This window comes from Oncorhynchus kisutch, linkage group LG2 (genome assembly GCF_002021735.2).
Source record: "Oncorhynchus kisutch isolate 150728-3 linkage group LG2, Okis_V2, whole genome shotgun sequence".
Lineage (NCBI taxonomy): Eukaryota > Metazoa > Chordata > Actinopteri > Salmoniformes > Salmonidae > Oncorhynchus > Oncorhynchus kisutch.
In genome coordinates, this window is record NC_034175.2 from 6289863 (window position 1) to 6309998 (window position 20136).

The 20136-nt window shown below is 42.5% G+C and overlaps 2 protein-coding genes across 3 annotated transcripts; one reads left to right on the forward strand and one right to left on the reverse strand.

The window, feature by feature from the left end:
- Positions 1-375: 375 nt before the first annotated feature.
- Positions 376-9514, forward strand: LOC109883107 (tumor necrosis factor receptor superfamily member 5-like). Of its 2 annotated transcripts, XM_031786126.1 has the most exons (11): positions 376-437; positions 696-765; positions 906-960; positions 2762-2872; positions 6702-6863; positions 7017-7101; positions 7405-7439; positions 7630-7746; positions 8118-8137; positions 8292-8415; positions 8675-9514. In XM_031786126.1, the coding sequence occupies exons 2-11, from the start codon at positions 697-699 to the stop codon at positions 8920-8922; spliced, it is 1026 nt and encodes a 341-aa protein (XP_031641986.1). In that variant the 5' UTR covers positions 376-437; position 696; the 3' UTR covers positions 8923-9514. The 2 variants fall into 2 exon arrangements, with proteins under 2 accessions (XP_031641986.1, XP_031641988.1); XM_031786128.1 differs by lacking the exon at positions 376-437 and having other exon boundaries at positions 582-765.
- Positions 9515-9548: 34 nt separating this feature from the next.
- Positions 9549-14733, reverse strand: LOC109906134 (tumor necrosis factor receptor superfamily member 3). The gene is made up of 6 exons (XM_020503797.2): positions 14125-14733; positions 12958-13102; positions 12755-12886; positions 11608-11853; positions 10282-10398; positions 9549-10185 (listed from the first exon to the last, which is right to left on the reverse strand). Exons 2-6 carry the CDS (start codon positions 13100-13102, stop codon positions 10073-10075), a joined length of 753 nt encoding a protein of 250 aa, XP_020359386.2. The 5' UTR covers positions 14125-14733; the 3' UTR covers positions 9549-10072.
- Between the last annotated feature and the right edge of the window lie 5403 nt (positions 14734-20136).

Here is a 20136-nt window from a genome sequence, read left to right on the forward strand (position 1 = left end):
TTATGCTGGAAGCCCATTTGCATTGGCTGCTATGTGTGTCTGTGCTTCCTGAACTCCACCTGCCTGATAAGCTAACTTTACGAGGACAGCGAGATCAAATGTTTGTGACAAACTGTCTTTCACATCTTAAAGTATGTGTCGAAAATGATGAGACTTTGGTTCAGAAGCATTAGTCACCCTGCTGACATGCCTGTCTTGTCTACCTGTCTGTCTCTAGCTTATAAATACACCACAACATCACTGTCAGTACACAGTGGGCGGGAGAGACAGGAAGAGAGGAAGATGTCACAGGTGAAGGAAATAATGACGCAAAGGATGGGTAGAGAAGAAAGAGACACACCTTAAAGAATAATAGTTGAAGGGGGGGGGGGGGGGGGGGGGTCGAAGTTGTAGACAACAAATACTTGGCATTTGGTGTGGTGTCTACAGTGCAAAAGGTAAGACTAGATTATTTTATGTGTTGGTAGTTTTCAACACAGGTTTCTACATTGATATATTTTGAACTGAAATGAGGCTCAAAGCAAGAGGTTAGTGCAGTCACCATCAAATTTTGATAAACTTACAGATTTTTAACATGTTGTAGCCTTGTAACATCTTCTGGCATTATTTGTTGTGTGTACTTTTTAATACCTATTTAGAAATGTTACTGAATGAACTCAAATGACAAATTGTTCATGATTTAACATTGTTTACAGAATGGTGATGGAACAGTTATTTGTGGCTGTGCTAATGATGTCTGCACACCTAGCAGTCTCATATCCTCTGGTAACCATTTGGCCCCTTTTATGTCCTTTCTTAGTATTTGTTATGATCGCCTATGAAAGCTGTTAGAACCATTTGACATCTGTTACAACATTATGATAGTAGACCTCATGAGACTGTGTGTTCGTGTTGTGTGTCGTCAGACTACAGAGAGCTATTACATGGATGGAGGGAGACAATGCAGACTGTGTCCACCAGGTGAGAAAGAAATGCCCTCCATCATCTTACTTTTTATTTGATTTATTGTTCCCTTATTTTTGTTCCCTCATCTCCACATCATCCTACAATCAACCATTTTTTTAACATTAATAGTGAGTCAGATCCTTTCAGAATGTGTGTGAGTGCGCATAGGCTCTTAGGAATCATGAGGAAACCAAGAGAGAGTTTCTCTCTTGAGAAGTGGAGCTCTGTGCTATGACCACATCCTTCATTAGTATTCAGACTAGGCCAACAGGCTCTCGCTCTGTGCGCTCCATCTCTTCCTGTTATTCTCTGCTCTCGTGTCACTGTGCTCCCTCTCTTCTCACTCAGCAACAGACTGTGTACTAAAACGTTACCTGAATGTGTGTGTGCCTATGGGTCTAAAAGAGTTAGCGTTATGTTCTGATATCCACTACTCATGTAGTCTACTACAGGACATTTCTAAAACTGCAGCGTCCATCAGTTTGTATTGTTATTGTGGTGCTCTCTTATGTCTTGACTCCCCTTGTCTCTTCACTCTCTCCTCGCTCCTCTCTTTCTACCTCGTTCTCTCTATCGCCCCATTTCCCTATACTTTTCCCTAACTTAATTTCCTTTGCTCCATATCTGCTGTCTTACGGCCATCAAACCACTGGATACTTCCTGTTTCACACTGAGTATTTAAATACTGTATTCCCAACATAGCTCATTCTAATATATCTACTGCTGTACATATCATTGTTAGTATATCTTGTCTTACGGCCATCAAACCACTGGATACTTCCTGTTTCACACTGAGTATTTAAATACTGTATTCCCAACATAGCTCATTCTAATATATCTACTGCTGTACATATCATTGTTAGTATATCTTGTGTAAATTCTTCCAGTTTACTGTACATACGCATAGATTGCATTCGGGTTGTTGATTGGATTCATCCCGAGGTTCTTGAATTCTTGTAAAAAACACTTAAATGATTTGTGTACTTGTTTGCAGTGGCAGTACTGTGGTGGGGCCAGGGGGGGCCAGTGCCCCTGTGACAACAATTTTGGACCCCTTGTGGCCCCCCTGAAAGTGGAGTATGAAATAATTTTTACATAACACATTTTTGCTATCGTTCTTTTTTTACATCCGTTATTAGACAGTGGCAACGATAATGATTATGAACATGGTCTTTTGCCTGCTAATGCCTGCAATGCAGTGAAGAAAACATTGACAACAATAACGTCTAATGTAACTGGCCCCTCTAACAGTACAACTGGCCCCAGCTTGGCCCCCCCAGTTGAAATGGTCTTGTCACGTTCGTCACAAGGATCGGACCAAGGCGCAGCGTGGTATACGTACATTTAAAGAATGAACACTGAACAAACAAAATAACAAAACGAAGCGTGAAGCTATACAAACGAGTGCTGACAGGCAACTACACATAGACACGATTCCAAGAAACACAAAGGGGAAATGGCTGCCTAAATATGATTCCCAATCAGAGACAATGATAAACAGCTGTCTCTGATTGAGAACCATATCAGGCCAACATAGAAATACAAAACCCCCTAGACCTACAAAAACCCTAGACAATACAAAAACTAGCGTACCCACCCTAGTCACACCCTGACCTAACCCAAATATAAAGAAAACAGAGATATCTAAGGTCAGGGCGTGACAGGTCTAGAACCGCCACTGCTTGTTTGACATTTTACTGCGTTGTTAAGAGCTAGTAACACAAGCATTTCCGCTGCACCCGCTATAACATTTGCTAAACTGTGTATGCGACCAATACACTGATTTAATATGTTTCCCCTCCCCTCTCTATCGCAGGTCATTATCAGAGTTCCTGTTCAGAGTGCTCTCCCTGTCGAGATGGTTCCTACACAACAAGATTGAATGCTGAGTCCAGTTGTCATTCCTGCTTCAAAGACTGCAAACGTGGTACATAAACACGAACACAACTCATTCACAGAGCAATGTAACATCTTTATTTTGTGGGAAATACTTCAACTGTATATTGTTTGTAAATCATTGTCATTTTTTGTGTTTTTTGGGGCCATTTTGAGCCTGTAATCGAACCCACAAATGCTGATGCTCCAGATACTCAACTAGTATATAAAGAAGGCCAGTTTTATTGCTTCTTTAATCAGAACAAAAGTTTTCAGCGGCGCTAACATAATTGCAAAAGGGTTTTCTAATGATCAATTAACCTTTTAAAATGATAAACTTGGATTAGCTAACACAACGTGCCATTGGAACACAGGAGTGATGGTTGCTGATAATGGGCCTCTGTACGCCTATGTAGATATTCCATTAAAAATCAGCCATTTCCAGCTACAATAGTCATTTACAACATTAACAATATCTACACTGTATTATTTTAATGGACAAAAAATGTGCTTTCCTTTAAAAAACAAGGACATTTCTAAGTGACCCCGAACTTTTGAACGGTAGTGTATGTACAGTGCATTCGTAAAGTATTCAGACCCCTTGATTTTATCCACTGTTATGTTACAGCTTTATTCTAAAATGTATCAAATATTTTTTCCCTCATCAATCTACACACAATACCCCATAATGACAAAGCAAAAACTGTCAAAAAAATAAAAAAATGTTGACATATTTATTAAAAATTAAAAATGATAAAGTATTCTGACCCTTCACTCAGTACTTTGTTGAAGCACCTTTGGCAGCGATTACAGCCACAAGTCTTCTTGAGTATAAGGCTACAAGCTTGGCACACCTGTATTTGTTTAGTTTCTCCCATTCAGCACTGCAGATCCCCTCAAGCTCTGTCAGTTTGGATGGGGAGTGTCGCTGCACAGCTATTTTCAGGTCTCTCCAGAGATGTTCGATCGGGCTCTGGCTGCGCCACTTGTGGGTGAAATTGGTTATGTGGGAGAGATTATATACATGATTTGATAACAAAAGAGAAAAGGTACACTTATGGGTTCATTTCCTGTTCTGGTAAAATGCATTTTCTATTGTATAGGGCAGGAAGCAGTTAAAGGCCATAGGGGACACTAAAAATGCAGACACATAGACGCTTAAGACCAGCTGGGCATACAAGGATCAAAGAGGTGGCCTAAGGACGGGGTCAGCTAAATGACCAACTGATGGATTGCAGGCATCAATCACATCACAGGGTACAAGTCTGTTTGATCTTAGATAACCATATGAAGTGAAGGCGACCAGGGCAGCTGAATACACTAAAAACTAGAGACACATACAATAGGGACACAGGGTTAATTACAGGGTCTGAGCACAGGCCACAGGAAGGGGGGATGTATATTATCTTTAGGTCAAAGGAAGGGTCTTGACATCATATAATCTGGCCGAAAGCAGATGTGGGCGTTACTGGGCTGAACAAGCAGGATGCACGGATTGAAATGTAACGTAATTTACATATGGGATGGGCTTATATGTAATATGTGGATAAATACTGGAGCCAGGGCTCTGGAAAAGGTGGTGGGTCCCGCGGGGCTCTCCGGCTTATGATACGGGTGTATTAAAAGTCTATCATTGAATTCAAAGTTCTTGGTCGTGTCATGTTTGAATCGATTTTCCACTACACACTCAAGACTTGTCCCGAAGCCACTCCTGCGTTGTCTTGGCAGTGTGATTAGGGTTGTTGTCCTGTTGGAAGGTGAACCTTCGCCCCAGTCTGAGGTCCTGAGCTCTCTGGGGCAGGTTTTCATCAAGGATGTCGCTGTTCTTTGCTCCGTTCATCTTTCCCTCGATCCTGACTCGTCTCCCAGTCCCTGCCGCTGAAAAACACCCCCACAGCATGATGCTGCCACCACCATGCTTCACCGTAGGGATGGTGCCAGGTTTCCTCCAGACGTGACGCTTGGCATTCATGCCAAAGAGTTCAATCTTGGTTTCATCAGACCAGAGAATCTTCTCATGGTCTGAGAATCCTTTAATTGCCTTTTGGCAAACTCCAAGCGGGCTGTCACGTGCCTTTTACTGAGGAGTGGCTTCCGTCTGGCCACTCTACCATAAAGGCCTGATTGGTGGAGTGCTGCAGAGATGTTTGTCCTTCTGAAAGGTTCTCCTATCACCACAGAGGAGCTCTGAAGCTCTGTCAGAGTGACCATGGGTTCTTGGCCACCTCCCTGACCAAGGCCCTTCTCCCCCGATTGCTCAGCTTAGCTGGGCGGCCAGCTCTAGGAAGAGTGTTGGTGGTTCCAAACTTCTTTCATTTAAGAATGTTGGAGGCCACTGTGTTCTTGGGGACCTTCAATGCTGCAGAAACGTTTTGGTACCCTTCCCCAGATCTGTGCCTCGACACAATCCTGTCACGGCGCTCTACATACATTTCCTTCGAACTCATGGCTTGGTTTTTGCTCTGACATGCACTGTCAACTGTGGGACTTTATATAGACAGGTGTGTGCCTTTCCAAATCATGTCCAGTCAATTGAATTTACCACAGGTGGACTCCAATCCAAGTTGTAGAAACATCTCATGGATGATCAATGGAAACAGGATGCACATTTCTAAAAACCTGTTTTGGCTTTGTCATTGTGGGGTATTGTGTGTAGATTGATGAAGAAAATGTTTTTATTTTTTGCAGTGGTTACATAGCAGGAATAAAGTCATTTGGTATTTTGATATACATTATATCTTGATAGATAGTACTAATACATTGTGTTTTCAGTCATAACTATTAAAGAACATGATTTTTTTAAACCCACCCCTCAGCTACTCTGTCAATCCCACCTATTTCCATAAACCCACCCCTCAGCTACTCTGTCAATCCCACCTATTTCCATAAACCCACCCCTCAGCTACTCTGTCAATCCCACCTATTTCCATAAACCCACCCCTCAGCTACTCTGTCAATCCCACCTATTTCCATAAACCCACCCCTCTGCTACTCTCAGTCCATCCCACCTATTTCCATAAACCCACCCCTCAGCTACTCTGTCAATCCCACCTATTTCCATAAACCCACCCCTCTGCTACTCTCAGTCCATCCCACCTATTTCCATAAACCCACCCCTCAGCTACTCTGTCAATCCCACCTATTTCCATAAACCCACCCCTCAGCTACTCTGTCAATCCCACCTATTTCCATAAACCCACCCCTCTGCTACTCTCAGTCCATCCCACCTATTTCCATAAACCCACCCCTCAGCTACTCTGTCAATCCCACCTATTTCCATAAACCCACCCCTCAGCTACTCTGTCAATCCCACCTATTTCCATAAACCCACCCCTCAGCTACTCTGTCAATCCCACCTATTTCCATAAACCCACCCCTCTGCTACTCTCAGTCCATCCCACCTATTTCCATAAACCCACCCCTCTGCTACTCTCAGTCCATCCCACCTATTTCCATAAACCCACCCCTCTGCTACTGTCAGTCCATCCCACCTGTCTCTATAAATTCACCCCTCAGCTACTCTGTCAATCCCACCTATTTCCATAAACCCACCCCTCCGCTACTCTCAGTCCATCCCACCTATTTGTATAAACCCACCCCTCAGCTACTGTCAGTCCATCCCACCTGTCTCTATAAATCCATCCCTCAGCTACTCTGTCAATCCCAACTATCTCCATAAACCCACCCCTCAGCTACTCTCAGTCCATCCCACCTATTTCCATAAACTGCCCTCTTATGATTTCCATATGCCGTACATGTCATTTCTTACCAAAAGTTATAAAGGTATGTCTACAGTATGGACACTATTTATTACCATGTAATAGCTGTACTAAACATGTTGTACTGGCTGTGGTGTGTGTGTGTGTGTGTGTGTGTGTCAGATTTGCACCTGGTGGAGGATGATCCGTGTACTTCTGTATCGAACGCTAGATGTCGTTGTGAGGCTGGTTTTACCTGCACCGATAAAGAAGACCAGACAGGAAACTGTAGAGACTGTGAGAAGGTCCCTCAGCTGCCCCCACCTCCCCTGCCACCTAGCAATGGTACAGTGTGTGTGTTGCCCACTGGCCTTCTCTTATGCATGTCTACCTTCACTGTGTTGTATTCTTGCCAGGTTCTGGGTATTGAATCAGTGTGTTTGACTGTGGATAGATGTTGATGTTTTCCTGCCTGTGTGCACTCTGCTCTGATTACAGTAGTGGGCATCAGAATCAACCAGACAGGAACTTCCTCTGAACACAGCAGGACTTCCTCTTCCGCTGGACGCTGTCAACCTCCTAAGTGAGCCTTTATCTTTTTTTATCCTCCCTACTTAAACATACTGGAACCAGACTGATAAACAGGCTCTGGTTGAAGACTTCTCCTGCCAGGAGGGCCACTTCTGGCAAAGTTGTTATTTTATGGTATATAACCTTCATACAACCAGAAGATCTGGTATCAAAGAATTGTCAGATATTTTCATGGTCATGGATATTTGGGATATTAAATACAGTTCTCAGTTCACTGGCCCCACTTCAGTGTTGACAGGCTGTGAATGTGTATGGATATGTTACATGATGAGTCCTTTACCTCTGTCTCACCCAGCTGTGACACTCCACGATCACCAGTCTCACAAGCAGGTAACGCCACTCATCACACCACAGGTGTGTGTGTGTGTGTGTGTGTGTGTGTGTGTGTGTGTGTGTGTGTGTGTGTGTGTGTGTGTGTGTGTGTGTGTGTGTCCATCAGCTATTTTCATTACAGTCAGAATATATTGAAAATGTGAGAAGCTACAGATACAGTAGTTTCTCCATCTCCTTTCCCCACCAGCTGACACCAGCAAACACTTGGCAGCCATTTTGTGTCCTATGGTGGTCATTGGAATCCTAGCCGTTATCATTCTGTTATGTATCCGTCACCCAGGAAATGAAGCCTGTTTCAAACAAGGTAAGGCAGTGTTCCTCTGTTCAGTCTCAACTGTAGTTAGATCATTGTGTTAGAGCAGACTCTCTCTCTCGACACTAGAATGAGATGAGGAAGGATTAGACTGTGATGTTAAATCTCAGGATAGGTCTGCACTGGGAGCCAACTGTAGCTTCTTGTGAATGTAATTGAATTAAAAGATTGCAACACTCTCTCTGTGTAGACCTACTTACCAGTTTCTAGTGTCTACATGTACCCAGAAAGCATTAAAATGCAGAGTAAGATGAAAAAGCATTGCCCTTTCAATCATAGATGATTCATCGATGAAATACCCATGAGTGGCTTACCATCAGTTTGCTGGGTTGACTAATAGATTTGTGTCTGTTATTTTCCAGCTCTCAAGTTCTGTAACAAGGTATGTATAATACCTACGGTAACTTACTACATTGTGTGTGTAATGTTTACATTGTCATTCATGTGTTCCTGACCGAAACCCTAAATAGGCATTGTTGACAATTGTGTATTCCAATAACTCTGGATTTCTGGTGAATTTCTGTGCTCTTATGAAGGGAGTAAGAGAAACGTCGCCTAACAAGACCAAAGAGCCACCTCATCAGCACAATGCCAGAGAGGCACAGCCCAGTATTAAGCACCAGACAGTGGATCCACCACCTATTACAGCAGCAAATATGGGTACTATGGATACATACAAATAATTATTTTGACCCCAAGATCTTGATTTAAAAAGGAATCTAAATATGGTGGAGTTACTCTTGTGGTTTTTCCTATAGATGCACGTCAGTCGTTTCACTTGGAGTTTTGCATAGATGATGTTTTGAAGTCCATGGGGAATTAGCATGGGAAGTTGATTCGTTTCAAGATCCATAGTGAATAAGGCTGATGATGAATATAGAATCTAATATCACTTTCTCTCTGTCTGTGTCTCTCTCAGGCCCGGTCCATGTCCACAATGCTGGAACAGTCATCTTCAGTTTACTCAACCAGTTCACTGGTATGGGTGGAGGGATGGAAGAGAGAGGGCAGAAAGAGAGGGATGAGGAAGGATGTACGACCCACCCCACACCCTCCCCTAACTTCCATCTATCCCAGGAGGAAAAGGATGGGGAGATGGACTGTGTATTCTTCCCTTCACAGGAACAAGGGAAGGACAGTCACGTTTCCAAAGAGGAGGTGCATTGAGGGGAGGGGGATTGAGGACAGAGGACGCTCCAAGTGAAAGCTTCCCTTCTAGGATCAGTTTAGCCAACCCTACATCCTAATGTTAATCATAAGGAGGATGAAGACTGGTCTGACCCTGGATCAGTGGTAAGGGACAACATTTACCTGGGGCTCTATTCAGTCTGTATCACTGAAGCGTTACAGATTGCTTGATAGAAATGTAAAGGTCATTTTTGATTGAGCCGACATATGCAGTGTTTAACGTGAATGCAGTCTCCACTGACGCGAGAACATTGCCTTTACATTTCTATCAGGCTGTAAAGCTGAACTTCTGAGATACATGGAGCCCTTACTCTCAGAAGAACACCGGTGAATCCCAAAACTCTAGAATGGCCATTATTTCCTGTCCCAGAACTCTAGAATGGCCATTATTTCCTGTTCTAGACTTAGATAGAGCTAGACATCTCACTATGGTGGTTATGTACACATCCACTTGCTCTCATTTTATTGAACTGTATAATAAGCTTTCAGTCTCAACTGCTGCAAACGTTTTTTTCTGTGTTCATGTGGCACCTTGAACTGTTTTTGCACAAATTAAAACCAAAATATGAAATATAGTTTTTCAATGAATACAGGTGATGGGGCGATTGTATGACATTACAGTAGGCCTGTAACATTTGTGATTCTGTTCTTTATTTAAAATACAGCACTGTATGTTTTAAACAGCCACTACTATGTAAGAGTAAACACTGGCATAAAGCATAGATACAGCAAACATCATAATTCTAATGAAGGTGTAAAACATCTTCAACATAAACATGTACAGTACATGTATTCAGCACACAAATGTTTGTGTGTGTGTGTGTGTCTGTCTCTCTCTGTGTCTCTTGTTCACTCTTCGTTTCTCACTCTCATTCTGCTCTTTCTCGGTCACAGACTCCCACTCATCTTTAGCCTGTATCTTCATACTTCAAAGTGTCTTTTTGTCCTTTGTTCTTGTCCTTTCTGAAAGTCCTAGATACAGAAGCCACTGCATTAAACCAATACAGCAGCCTGTCTAGCCTTCAGGTTAGTTTCACTTCAATGGGAATGTGAGGTAGTCTGTTTGTCTCCCAGGTCTCCCAGCTCGCTTGTGAGTTCTCATCCTCTCCTTCGACACCCACTTCCTCCATCATACGTCCAGTAGCAGCTCTGGCTTTCCACACACTTCCTGGACCGGCATGGGCACTTCCTCTTCCGCTGTGCTCTGATTTGCTGGAGTAGTCTTTTTGGGAGACCAGAAGCCTGATGGACCAATAAGATGAGGGTTAGGTCAAATGTGCATGCATATGTATGTGTTCAATAGAACTACAGGACAGATCAACAGTGACGTGGACTTACTGTTTGTTGAACCAATCCATCGCAGAAAAGGTTTGAGCTTTGATATGGCAACAAGGCAGGTGAGCAGTAGACACACACACACTGCAGACACACACACCGGGAGCCACTTGCTATCATCTGTTTGTGTGTGTATGAGAGAGAGGGAGGAGTGGAGAGAGGGGTCAGGGCCGTACACATTAACACCAGCATTGTATTGGGTTGTGAGAGAGAGAGAGAGGAGTAGAGAGAGGGGTCAGGGCCGTACACATTAACACCAGCATTGTATTGGGTTGTGTGAGAGAGAGAGAGGAGTAGAGAGAGGGGTCAGGGCCGTACACATTAACACCAGCATTGTATTGGGTTGTGAGAGAGAGAGAGAGAGAGAGAGAGGAGTAGAGAGAGGGGTCAGGGCCATAAAACTCAGGGCCATAAAACACATTAACACCAGCATTGTATTGGGTTGTGAGAGAGAGAGAGAGAGAGAGGAGTAGAGAGAGGGGTCAGGGCCATAAAACACATTAACACCAGCATTGTATTGGGTTGTGAGAGAGAGAGAGAGAGAGAGAGGAGTAGAGAGAGGGGTCAGGGCCGTACACATGAACACCAGCATTGTATTGGGTTGTGTGAGAGAGAGAGAGGAGTAGAGAGAGGGGTCAGGGCCGTACACATTAACACCAGCATTGTATTGGGTTGTGAGAGAGAGACAGAGGAGTAGAGAGAGGGGTCAGGGCCGTACACATGAACACCAGCATTGTATTGGGTTGTGTGAGAGAGAGAGGAGTAGAGAGAGGGGTCAGGGCCGTACACATGAACACCAGCATTGTATTGGGTTGTGAGAGAGAGAGAGGAGTAGAGAGAGGGGTCAGGGCCGTACACATTAACACCAGCATTGTATTGGGTTGTGAGAGAGAGAGAGGAGTAGAGAGAGGGGTCAGGGCCATAAAACACATTAACACCAGCATTGTATTGGGTTGTGAGAGAGAGAGAGGAGTAGAGAGAGAGGTCAGGGCCGTACACATGAACACCAGCATTGTATTGGGTTGTGTGAGAGAGACAGAGGAGTAGAGAGAGGGGTCAGGGCCGTACACATTAACACCAGCATTGTATTGGGTTGTGAGAGAGAGAGAGGAGTAGAGAGAGGGGTCAGGGCCGTACACATTAACACCAGCATTGTATTGGGTTGTGAGAGAGAGAGAGAGGAGTAGAGAGAGGGGTCAGGGCCGTACACATTAACACCAGCATTGTATTGGGTTGTGAGAGAGAGAGAGAACTATGTAGCTCTCATGGCATTTTTACATGTCACTTTGAACACTTTCAGGCCATTTTATCATTTGTATTGTAGTTTACCTTGTTTTGGATTTGTGCTGGGCCCAGGTTTGGTGACAGGTTTAGGTCTATGATTAGGGATACCAGGCACTGAGTGGTTTGACACTGTAGCTGGCATGATGGGAGGTGTCGGTATGAGTTTGGGTGTGTTCGGGCTGGGGATCTCCTCACAGTCCAGACAGGTGCCACTTCCTCTGCAGCGGTAGCCTGGTTTACAGCTGCACACATCATTCTGCTTGGTGGAACAGCGAGATACATACTGCAGCTCTGTAATGGAACACAAGTCATAGGTGGTCTATTTGTCTGTGTGCCTTCATGTATACTGACTTTGACATAGTGTTTTTGTCACGTAGTCAAACACAATCTGAAATCATGCCTGAATATGATGAAATAACTCATCTTCAAAATGACTCATAGGACCTTGTTGAATCAGCTTTTGACTGATTCAACAAGGTCCTATGAAGTGTATATTACCGTCAGACCCCACCCTTCACACACACACACACACACACACACACACACACACACACACACACACACACACACACACACACACACACACACACACACACACACACACACACACACACACACACACACACACGCACACACTTGACTAGAGTGAATGACAGTTCAAATGTGTTCACCGAGTCTGTGACTACTCTCAAACCTCTCTCACCTCTATTTAAAAATAGTTCATCTCTATTTTTGTCCCCCACTACACTCGATGACAACGATGTAATGAGAATGTTCTGTCAGCTGTACTTTCCAATGTTTATCTTTAAAGTAAAAAGGTTATTTCCACCGGTGAGATGATATCGGTCTACCACTAACCCCTCCCACTGTCCCCCCCCATCACCACTGATATCCTTGACATTACTTGGTAGACATGCCATCCCTTCTGCCCTCCAGGCCTCCCAACCCTCCTCTACTCCTGGGTGGGTGAGTCAGTGTTTCTCAGTGCCCCCCTCCCCCTCTCTCTCTGACTGTGTCCCACCATGGTACAGTGAAGGGGGAAATCCCTAGCAGGCTGTGTTTTCATCTGTAAAGTCCTTCATAACTATGACTTAGAAAAACAGGTGAGTAACCGTTTTAGACAGACAAAAAAGACAAGTGTCAGTGCCAATCATATTTTGCTGGAAATGTATAGACACCCACACACACTCACCACTCATGCTGCAGCCGTCGCAGGATTTGCAGCCTATGTTGAAGTTGTAGCTGTCTGAGTAGTAGCCGCTATCGCAGTCAGTACACTGGGTAGGGCTGTTCTGACCGGCGCAGCGTCCCACCAGATGCTGACCTGTAAAGGGCAACACATTAAATTACACACGCACACACACACCTGATGAAAGTATTTTTCAAATGGCTTACCTGGTGGGCACTTGTCGCAGCACCATTGGCTTACATGCAGTGGCCAAGCATACTGTGTCTCATTGTCGCACGTGAGGGATTGGACTAGAGAGAGGAGAGAAGGGAGGGATAGAAAGATGTGGGTGATCCACCAGAAGAGATGCATCTGAGAGGGATGAAGAGAAAAAGAGGAAGACAGTCAATATTTAACAGATATTTTACAAGAACTTCAGAACATCGACATACACTGAGTGTACAAAACATTAGGAACACCTCCCTAATATTGAGTTGCACCCCCTTTTGCCCTCAGAACAGCCTCAATTCGTCAGGGCATGGACTCTACAAGGTGTTGAAAGCGTTCCACAGGGATGCTGGCCCATGTTGACTCCAATGCTTTCCACAGTTGTCAAGTTTGCTGGATGTCCTTTGGGTGGTGGACCATTCTTGATACACACGGAAACTGTTGAGTGTGAAAAACCCAGCAGCGTTGTAGTTCTTGACACACTCAAACCGGTGCACCTGGCACCTACTACCGTACCCCATTTTTAAAAGCACTTCAATCTTTTGTCTGGCCCATTCACCTTCTGAAAGGCACACGTACACAATGTCTCAAGGCTTAAAAATAGTTCTGTAACCTGTCTCCTCTTCATCTACACTGATTGAAGTGGATTTAACAGGTGACATCAAAAAGGAAATCATAGCTTCACCTGAATTCACCTGGTCAGTCTCATGGAAAGAGCAGGTGTTCCTAATGTTTTGTATACTCAGTGTATACTTCAGTCATAAAGATATTCTCCAACAATATATTATCAAGAGATAAAGTATTGCAATGGCAGGACATTATTGTAGGCACAAACAGTAGCTGTAAGAGACAGTTTCAAGGACATGAGAAATGGGAGAGTCTGACTGTATACCATTATAGATAGATACATCAAGCAAGACCAGGACTCTAACGACAGACCTGAACAAACCGTGTTTCAGTAGGGAAGTGTAGAGTCTGACTGTATACCATTATAGATACATCAAGCAAGCCCAGGACTCTAACGACAGACCTGAATAAACCGTGTTTCAGTAGGGAAGTGTAGAGTCTGACTGTATACCATTATAGATACATCAAGCAAGACCAGGACTCTAACGACAGACCTGAACAAAACGTGTTTCAGTAGGGAAGTGTAGAGTCTGACTTACCGTGTCTCAGAGAGGATGAGAGAATGAGATAGATGTGACTCTGGACCCTCTGACTGTGTGACTGAACTGGGGATCACAGTGTGTCAGAGTATTATTCAAAAGATGAGTCATAAGGTAAACTGCCATTTCAAGATTCCTATCTCTCTCTCTATGACGACCCCCCTAGTTCACTCTGAACCACTGTGCCGCTTAAAACCCTAAACTTGCCCATCTTCCTCCCCCTTTCTTTCCACTGCTGTTTGTCTGTCTCTCTTTTTTCATCAAAAACGGTGATATTAGGTTCCAAAACAATCTTTAAGACTCTCTTATGTCCGTCTCTCTCTCTCTCTCTCGCTCAGTTGCTTTGATGATAAGGTAACTTCAGAGTGATATGACTACATTACACTCATCTTAGGACCAGTCATTTTCTTCACTGTAAGCAGCAGCCGTTCTTATTTAAATTCACCGTCCAGTCAAACATACTCAGATCAGACTGAGAGAAATGACATTGACATTCTTTACGGACATGTACACAACAGTTTTTTGAGCTACATTGACTCTTGTGGGTTAACTGAATGTCATATTTTGCCTATCCTGGTTAGTGTGTGTGTGTGTGTGTGTCGGGTGAATGTGTCTGCACCTGTTTGTGTGTGTGTGTGTTTCAACCATATGCAGCAGTCTCTCTGTCAGAGGTCACGTGGTTTCATTGACTCTGTGGTCTGCTCCTTCTCAGCTCAACCTGGATTTTCACAGAAGCCAAGCCACATCACATGACCCTGGGTGAACTGTTACAGCCCAGGGAGCATCGGCAGGGACGACCCTTTACACATCTCCCTCCACCTTCGCCTCAGGCCTCTGAGCATTCACTATTCATACAGCATACACAGATTTCTGTAACAAACAGAAATGATTGGGCTGAGCCTCAGAGTCTGCAGAAACAAACAGTTGTCAACTAAAAAAACATGACTGATTCTCATGAATGTTTCTCCAGGATTTTCTTATTATATGTTTTCCATTGGCTGAAGGGTACATTTAGTTTATTTTTATTTTACCCCTCTACTACCCCCCCCCCCCCCCTCTTCGAAACCTCGTTTGGTTTCCATGTGCCATATATTTCTCAATTGTGCTGTGATGTTTTACAAAAAATGTTTACCTTTCTAACCGTATATTATCCACAGATTGTAGCTAAAGATAAACCTTTCCTATGAGTATTATTAATTGACTGACTATGGATTTCCAAATCGCCCAACACTGCTATTTGTAAGGTTAATTTGATTTGCATGTTGTGATTTTTTTTAAACAATTCCTGAACCTGTGACCAGAAACAAGCTACATAGGGGCAGTACCAGAATAAATTATTATTATTGATTCTGTCTCTTAGCAGCAAAATCTACAGAGCTGAGATTGTTGTATATATATATATAGTATTCTGTTGGTGGCAAGAATTTTATATAATAATTGAAACTGAAAAACTCCAAGTGTTGAATCAAGTGCAGTTTTTTGTACCAGTTCATAAACCATATGCCATGGAATTGGTACATCGAAAAGCTCCTCCCATTTATTTTGCAACCTGCAGCTGTCAAATGTTTGTCCTCAGATGAAACTGGTATATTTTTCTATTTATGCCAGTTCCTTTCAGCCAATTTGAAACTTTAATATATGGCAGGCAAACAAGTTCCCTACCTTCTCCCTTTTCCACATCAATTTTTGTGGTAGTGCTGCAATCAGTTGGTTGTAAGTTTGGATTGAGCAGACGTTCCCATATATTTTCCATAGCAACATATGTGACCACTCCTCTGTTTCTATTCATAATACCATTAATAAATATAATACCAATTTTAAACATTTCCATAAATAATGTTTTTTAATTAATCAGTATATTTGAGTTTAATCATAACATTTGTTGTAATATATGTTCTATATTTTCTGGAGGATAAAACTGAAATTGTAACCAGCTTTGTATGGCTTGTTTAAGAAAGGACAATAGTTTAAACAACATTTCATTTTCAATTAGTCGTAAATGAGAAGCTGTAACGTGTGTAAAGGCAAAAAGGCAATTTTTGAACAAAGGATGAGCCTTTCGAAAAAAGTATTAAAAGTATTTACCTCTATGGTTGCAGAATCTTATCTATCTTTCTATTGAAATGAATTGTGGTAAGTTCATATGTTTTTTGAGATGTGAATACCAAGTATGTCTACTTCACTATCATCCCATTTTTACTATTTTACATCTGAGGTTGCTGTACATAACTGTAACCCATTGTATAAGAGATTCACCTAAATTAAAGTAATCCAGGCATTTATATATCAATTCTAGTCGTACTTTATCAAACGCCTTTTCAAGATCTGCTATGAAGACCAGGCCTGGTATCTTTGATGTTTCATAATGTTCAATTGTTTCAAGTAATTGTCGTATATTATCTCCAATATATCGTCCATGTAAAAAAAACTGTCTGCTCAGGATGAACAATATCTGGTCAAACCTTTTTAATTCTATGCATTTCGCCAGGATTTTCGCATCGTAAAACACTGAAGTGTTAGAGGCCTCCAGTTTTTTAAATGGACTGGATCTTTATACTTACCACCTGGGTCCTGTTTTAGTTGTAATGAAATTAGACCTTGTTGAGTACCTGAAAGTCTACCATTTGTATAAGAGTAATTAAAACATGCTAATAATGGATTTTTGAGTACATCAAAAAGGTCTACTGGTATACGGTCAAGCCCTGGTGTTTTTCCGGACTGAAAATATTTTATTGCCTCAAAAAGATCCTCTTCTCTGTAAGATGACATTCACACAGGTCTTTCTGTAAATTTGTTCATTTTACATTATTATTAGGAAAGAAATCCTTACAGTTAACATCATTCAGTGGAAATGGAGGAGACTTAAAATAAAAAATATGTTGCTTTCTCTTTCAAAATATAATTTGGTGAATCATGGATAACTCCATCATTTGTAACACGTTTCTGTAAATCATTTTTGGTAGAATTTCTATGTTGAAGATTCAATAAATATTTTGTGCATTTTTCACAATTTTCCATCCTATTCGCTTTATTTTTGTAATACATTACACTTGATCGTTCTTGATTCTTTTTGTTTTTCCTCTAACCTATTTTGTGTCTCTATAGTTTCCATTACCACCTACCTGCTGTTACTTCCTCCATTTCCTTTATTAGTCTCATCTCTTTGGACCTAAACTGCTTTTGTTTTAATGGTGAGTATTGTATTGAATGGCCTCTAATAGTACATTTGAAAGTGTCCCATACAATAAGAGAATCTGCTGTACCTATGTTGTACAAAAATAAGGAAATAATTATTTTGTCTTAGTTAAGAACAAATTGTCATCTAATAGGCTTTGATTCAATTTCCAATGTCCACGTAGTTTGTAGAGTGATTTCCTTTACAATCCATTCTGGTACTTTAAAACAGTATTATAATCTCCCACCATAATAATAGATTCTTTCAATGCTTGTATTTTCAAAAAAGTGTGGATCATCATTATTTGGCCCATATGGATTAATTAGCCAGATCTGTTTTGGGTCCAATAGCATATTTAAAATAATAGTTTCCTTGCGGATCTGTTTGCACAATTGGATCAAAATTTGTATTAATTGGTATAATCACCCTTGAGTGATTGAGTGAGTGATAAAGAAATGGATAAGTATGATGAGGGCTGTGAAGCTTTGAGAAGGAAGTGGGTTCTGAAGAAAGGAAGTAGGTTTTGAAGAAAGGAAGTACTTCTCACTGCCGAGCAAATGGATAAACACAGGTAACAGAAAGATAAGGCAGATTTATTATATATATATAAATATATGGGAGAGTGGGGTAAGTTGAGCCAAAGGGTTAGTTGTTTCTAGGAAACCATACACAAAATGAATCATGTGACCAAATATTTAGGAAAAGGTCATCATTTCATAGTCTGTGAAGGAAAAAAACACATGGAAAAAGCAGCAAGCAAGTTAGGTCCAAAAAACAGATTTTCATAAAGTCAAATACATTTATTGTGATATAGGTTTCATGATGCCAGTTATAGGCTAGTTTTAAAGTATATAGGGGAGGACGGGATGGTGGTAACAGCTGGACTGGTATCAGTGGAATGGTATCAACTACATCAAACACATGGTTTCCTTTTTTTATTCCATTCCCGCCATTCCAGCCATTATTATGAGCCGTCCTCCCCTCAGCAGCCTCCACTAGTTTTATACATCAGTTGTGGTCTCTATAAGCTACAATATGAGGTCCTAAACCTAGCATGAAAGTGCACCCTTGCACCCAGTTAAATTGTACCATTATTATTGTGTATATATAATGTATGTAAACTTTGTTGAAACTCTGCTGTCTGTATTGTACCATTATTATTGTGTATATATAATGTATGTAAACTTTGTTGAAACTCTGCTGTCTGTATTCTGTCTCTAAATGTTGTCCATCACTAGCAGCACCATGTCACCAAGTAAAGTTCTGAGTATGTTTAAATGTACTTGGCGAATAACGGTGATTCTGATTTGGCGAGGGGACAGTTGAGCCAACGGATAATCAACACACCCCATACAAATGATGATTACATTTAGTCCGTTTTATGCATAATATGAATATTATTTTGAAGACGCCTCGCATTTGAGTGATTAGTCAAGTTTAATGCCTTCCTCGGTTGAGTTGTCTTCCCCGGTGTAATACAAGGTATTATCGCTGGGATATGAGGTTACACGTAAATGTTTTAAAATGTACAGTTAGAAATGTTTCCCTATGCGTAGGCTACCCTGTCCCCATACTCAATTTGCTCCACACCCGAGGTAAATTGAGCCAAGAGACAAGCTGTTTTCAAAAGGGTTATGTTTACATGCATTCTGCTTATTTCCAGAGATACACAACTTCCTGAAATAAACATAGATATCTTCGGATATTCTATATATTCCCTTGACGTAGTCAAATCAAATCAAATCAAATTTATTTATATAGCCCTTCGTACATCAGCTGATATCTCAAAGTGCTGTACAGAAACCCAGCCTAAAACCCCAAACAGCAAGCAATGCAGGTGTAGAAGCACGGTGGCTAGGAAAAACTCCCTAGAAAGGCCAAAACCTAGGAAGAAACCTAGAGAGGAACCAGGCTATGTGGGGTGGCCAGTCCTCTTCTGGCTGTGCCGGGTGGAGATTATAACAGAACATGGCCAAGATGTTCAAATGTTCATAAATGACCAGCATGGTCGTATAATAATAAGGCAGAACAGTTGAAACTGGAGCAGCAGCACGGTCAGATGGACTGGGGACAGCAAGGAGACATCATGTCAGGTAGTCCTGGGGCATGGTCCTAGGGCTCAGGTCTTGAAACTGGAGCAGCAGCACAGCCAGGTGGACTGGGGACAGCAAGGAGTCATCATGTCAGGTAGTCCTGGGGCATAGTCCTAGGGCTCAGGTCCTCCGAGAGAGAGAAAGAAGGAGAGAATTAGAGAACGCACACTTAGATTCACACAGGACACCGAATAGGACAGGAGAAGTACTCCAGATATAACAAACTGACCCTAGCCCCCCGACATAAACTACTGCAGCATAAATACTGGAGGCTGAGACAGGAGGGGTCAGGAGACACTGTGGCCCCATCTGAGGACACCCCCGGACAGGGCCAAACAGGAAGGATATAACCCCACCCACTTTGCCAAAGCACAGCCCCCACACCACTAGAGGGATATCTTCAACCACCAACTTACCATCCTGAGACAGGGCTGAGTATAGCCCACAAAGATCTCCGCCATGGCACAACCCAAGGGGGGGGCGCCAACCCAGACAGGATGACCACATCAGTGAATCAACCCACTCAGGTGACGCACCCCTTCCAGGGAAGACATGAGAGAGCCCCAGTAAGCCAGTGACTCAGCCCCTGTAATAGGGTTAGAGGCAGAGAATCCCAGTGGAAAGAGGGGAACCGGCCAGGCAGAGACAGCAAGGGCGGTTCGTTGCTCCAGAGCCTTTCCGTTCACCTTCCCACTCCTGGGCCAGACTACACTAGTGATGCTGGTGATGCTGGTGATGCTAAAT

Bases quoted from the DNA above. Each gene is read 5' to 3' on its own strand.
- LOC109906134 (XM_020503797.2), bottom strand. From the start codon at position 13,102: ATGCATCTCTTCTGGTGGATCACCCACATCTTTCTATCCCTCCCTTCT. The intron at 12,887-12,957 runs GTAAGCCATTTG...TGCCCTTTACAG, and splicing joins CTGCGACAAGTGCCCACCAG to GTCAGCATCTGGTGGGACGC. The intron at 11,854-12,754 runs GTGAGTGTGTGT...GTTCCATTACAG, and splicing joins CGACGGCTGCAGCATGAGTG to AGCTGCAGTATGTATCTCGC.
- LOC109883107 (XM_031786126.1), top strand. From the start codon at position 697: ATGGTGATGGAACAGTTATTTGTGGCTGTGCTAATGATGTCTGCACAC. The intron at 7,102-7,404 runs GTGAGCCTTTAT...TGTCTCACCCAG, and splicing joins GGACGCTGTCAACCTCCTAA to CTGTGACACTCCACGATCAC. The intron at 8,138-8,291 runs GTATGTATAATA...GCTCTTATGAAG, and splicing joins CTCTCAAGTTCTGTAACAAG to GGAGTAAGAGAAACGTCGCC.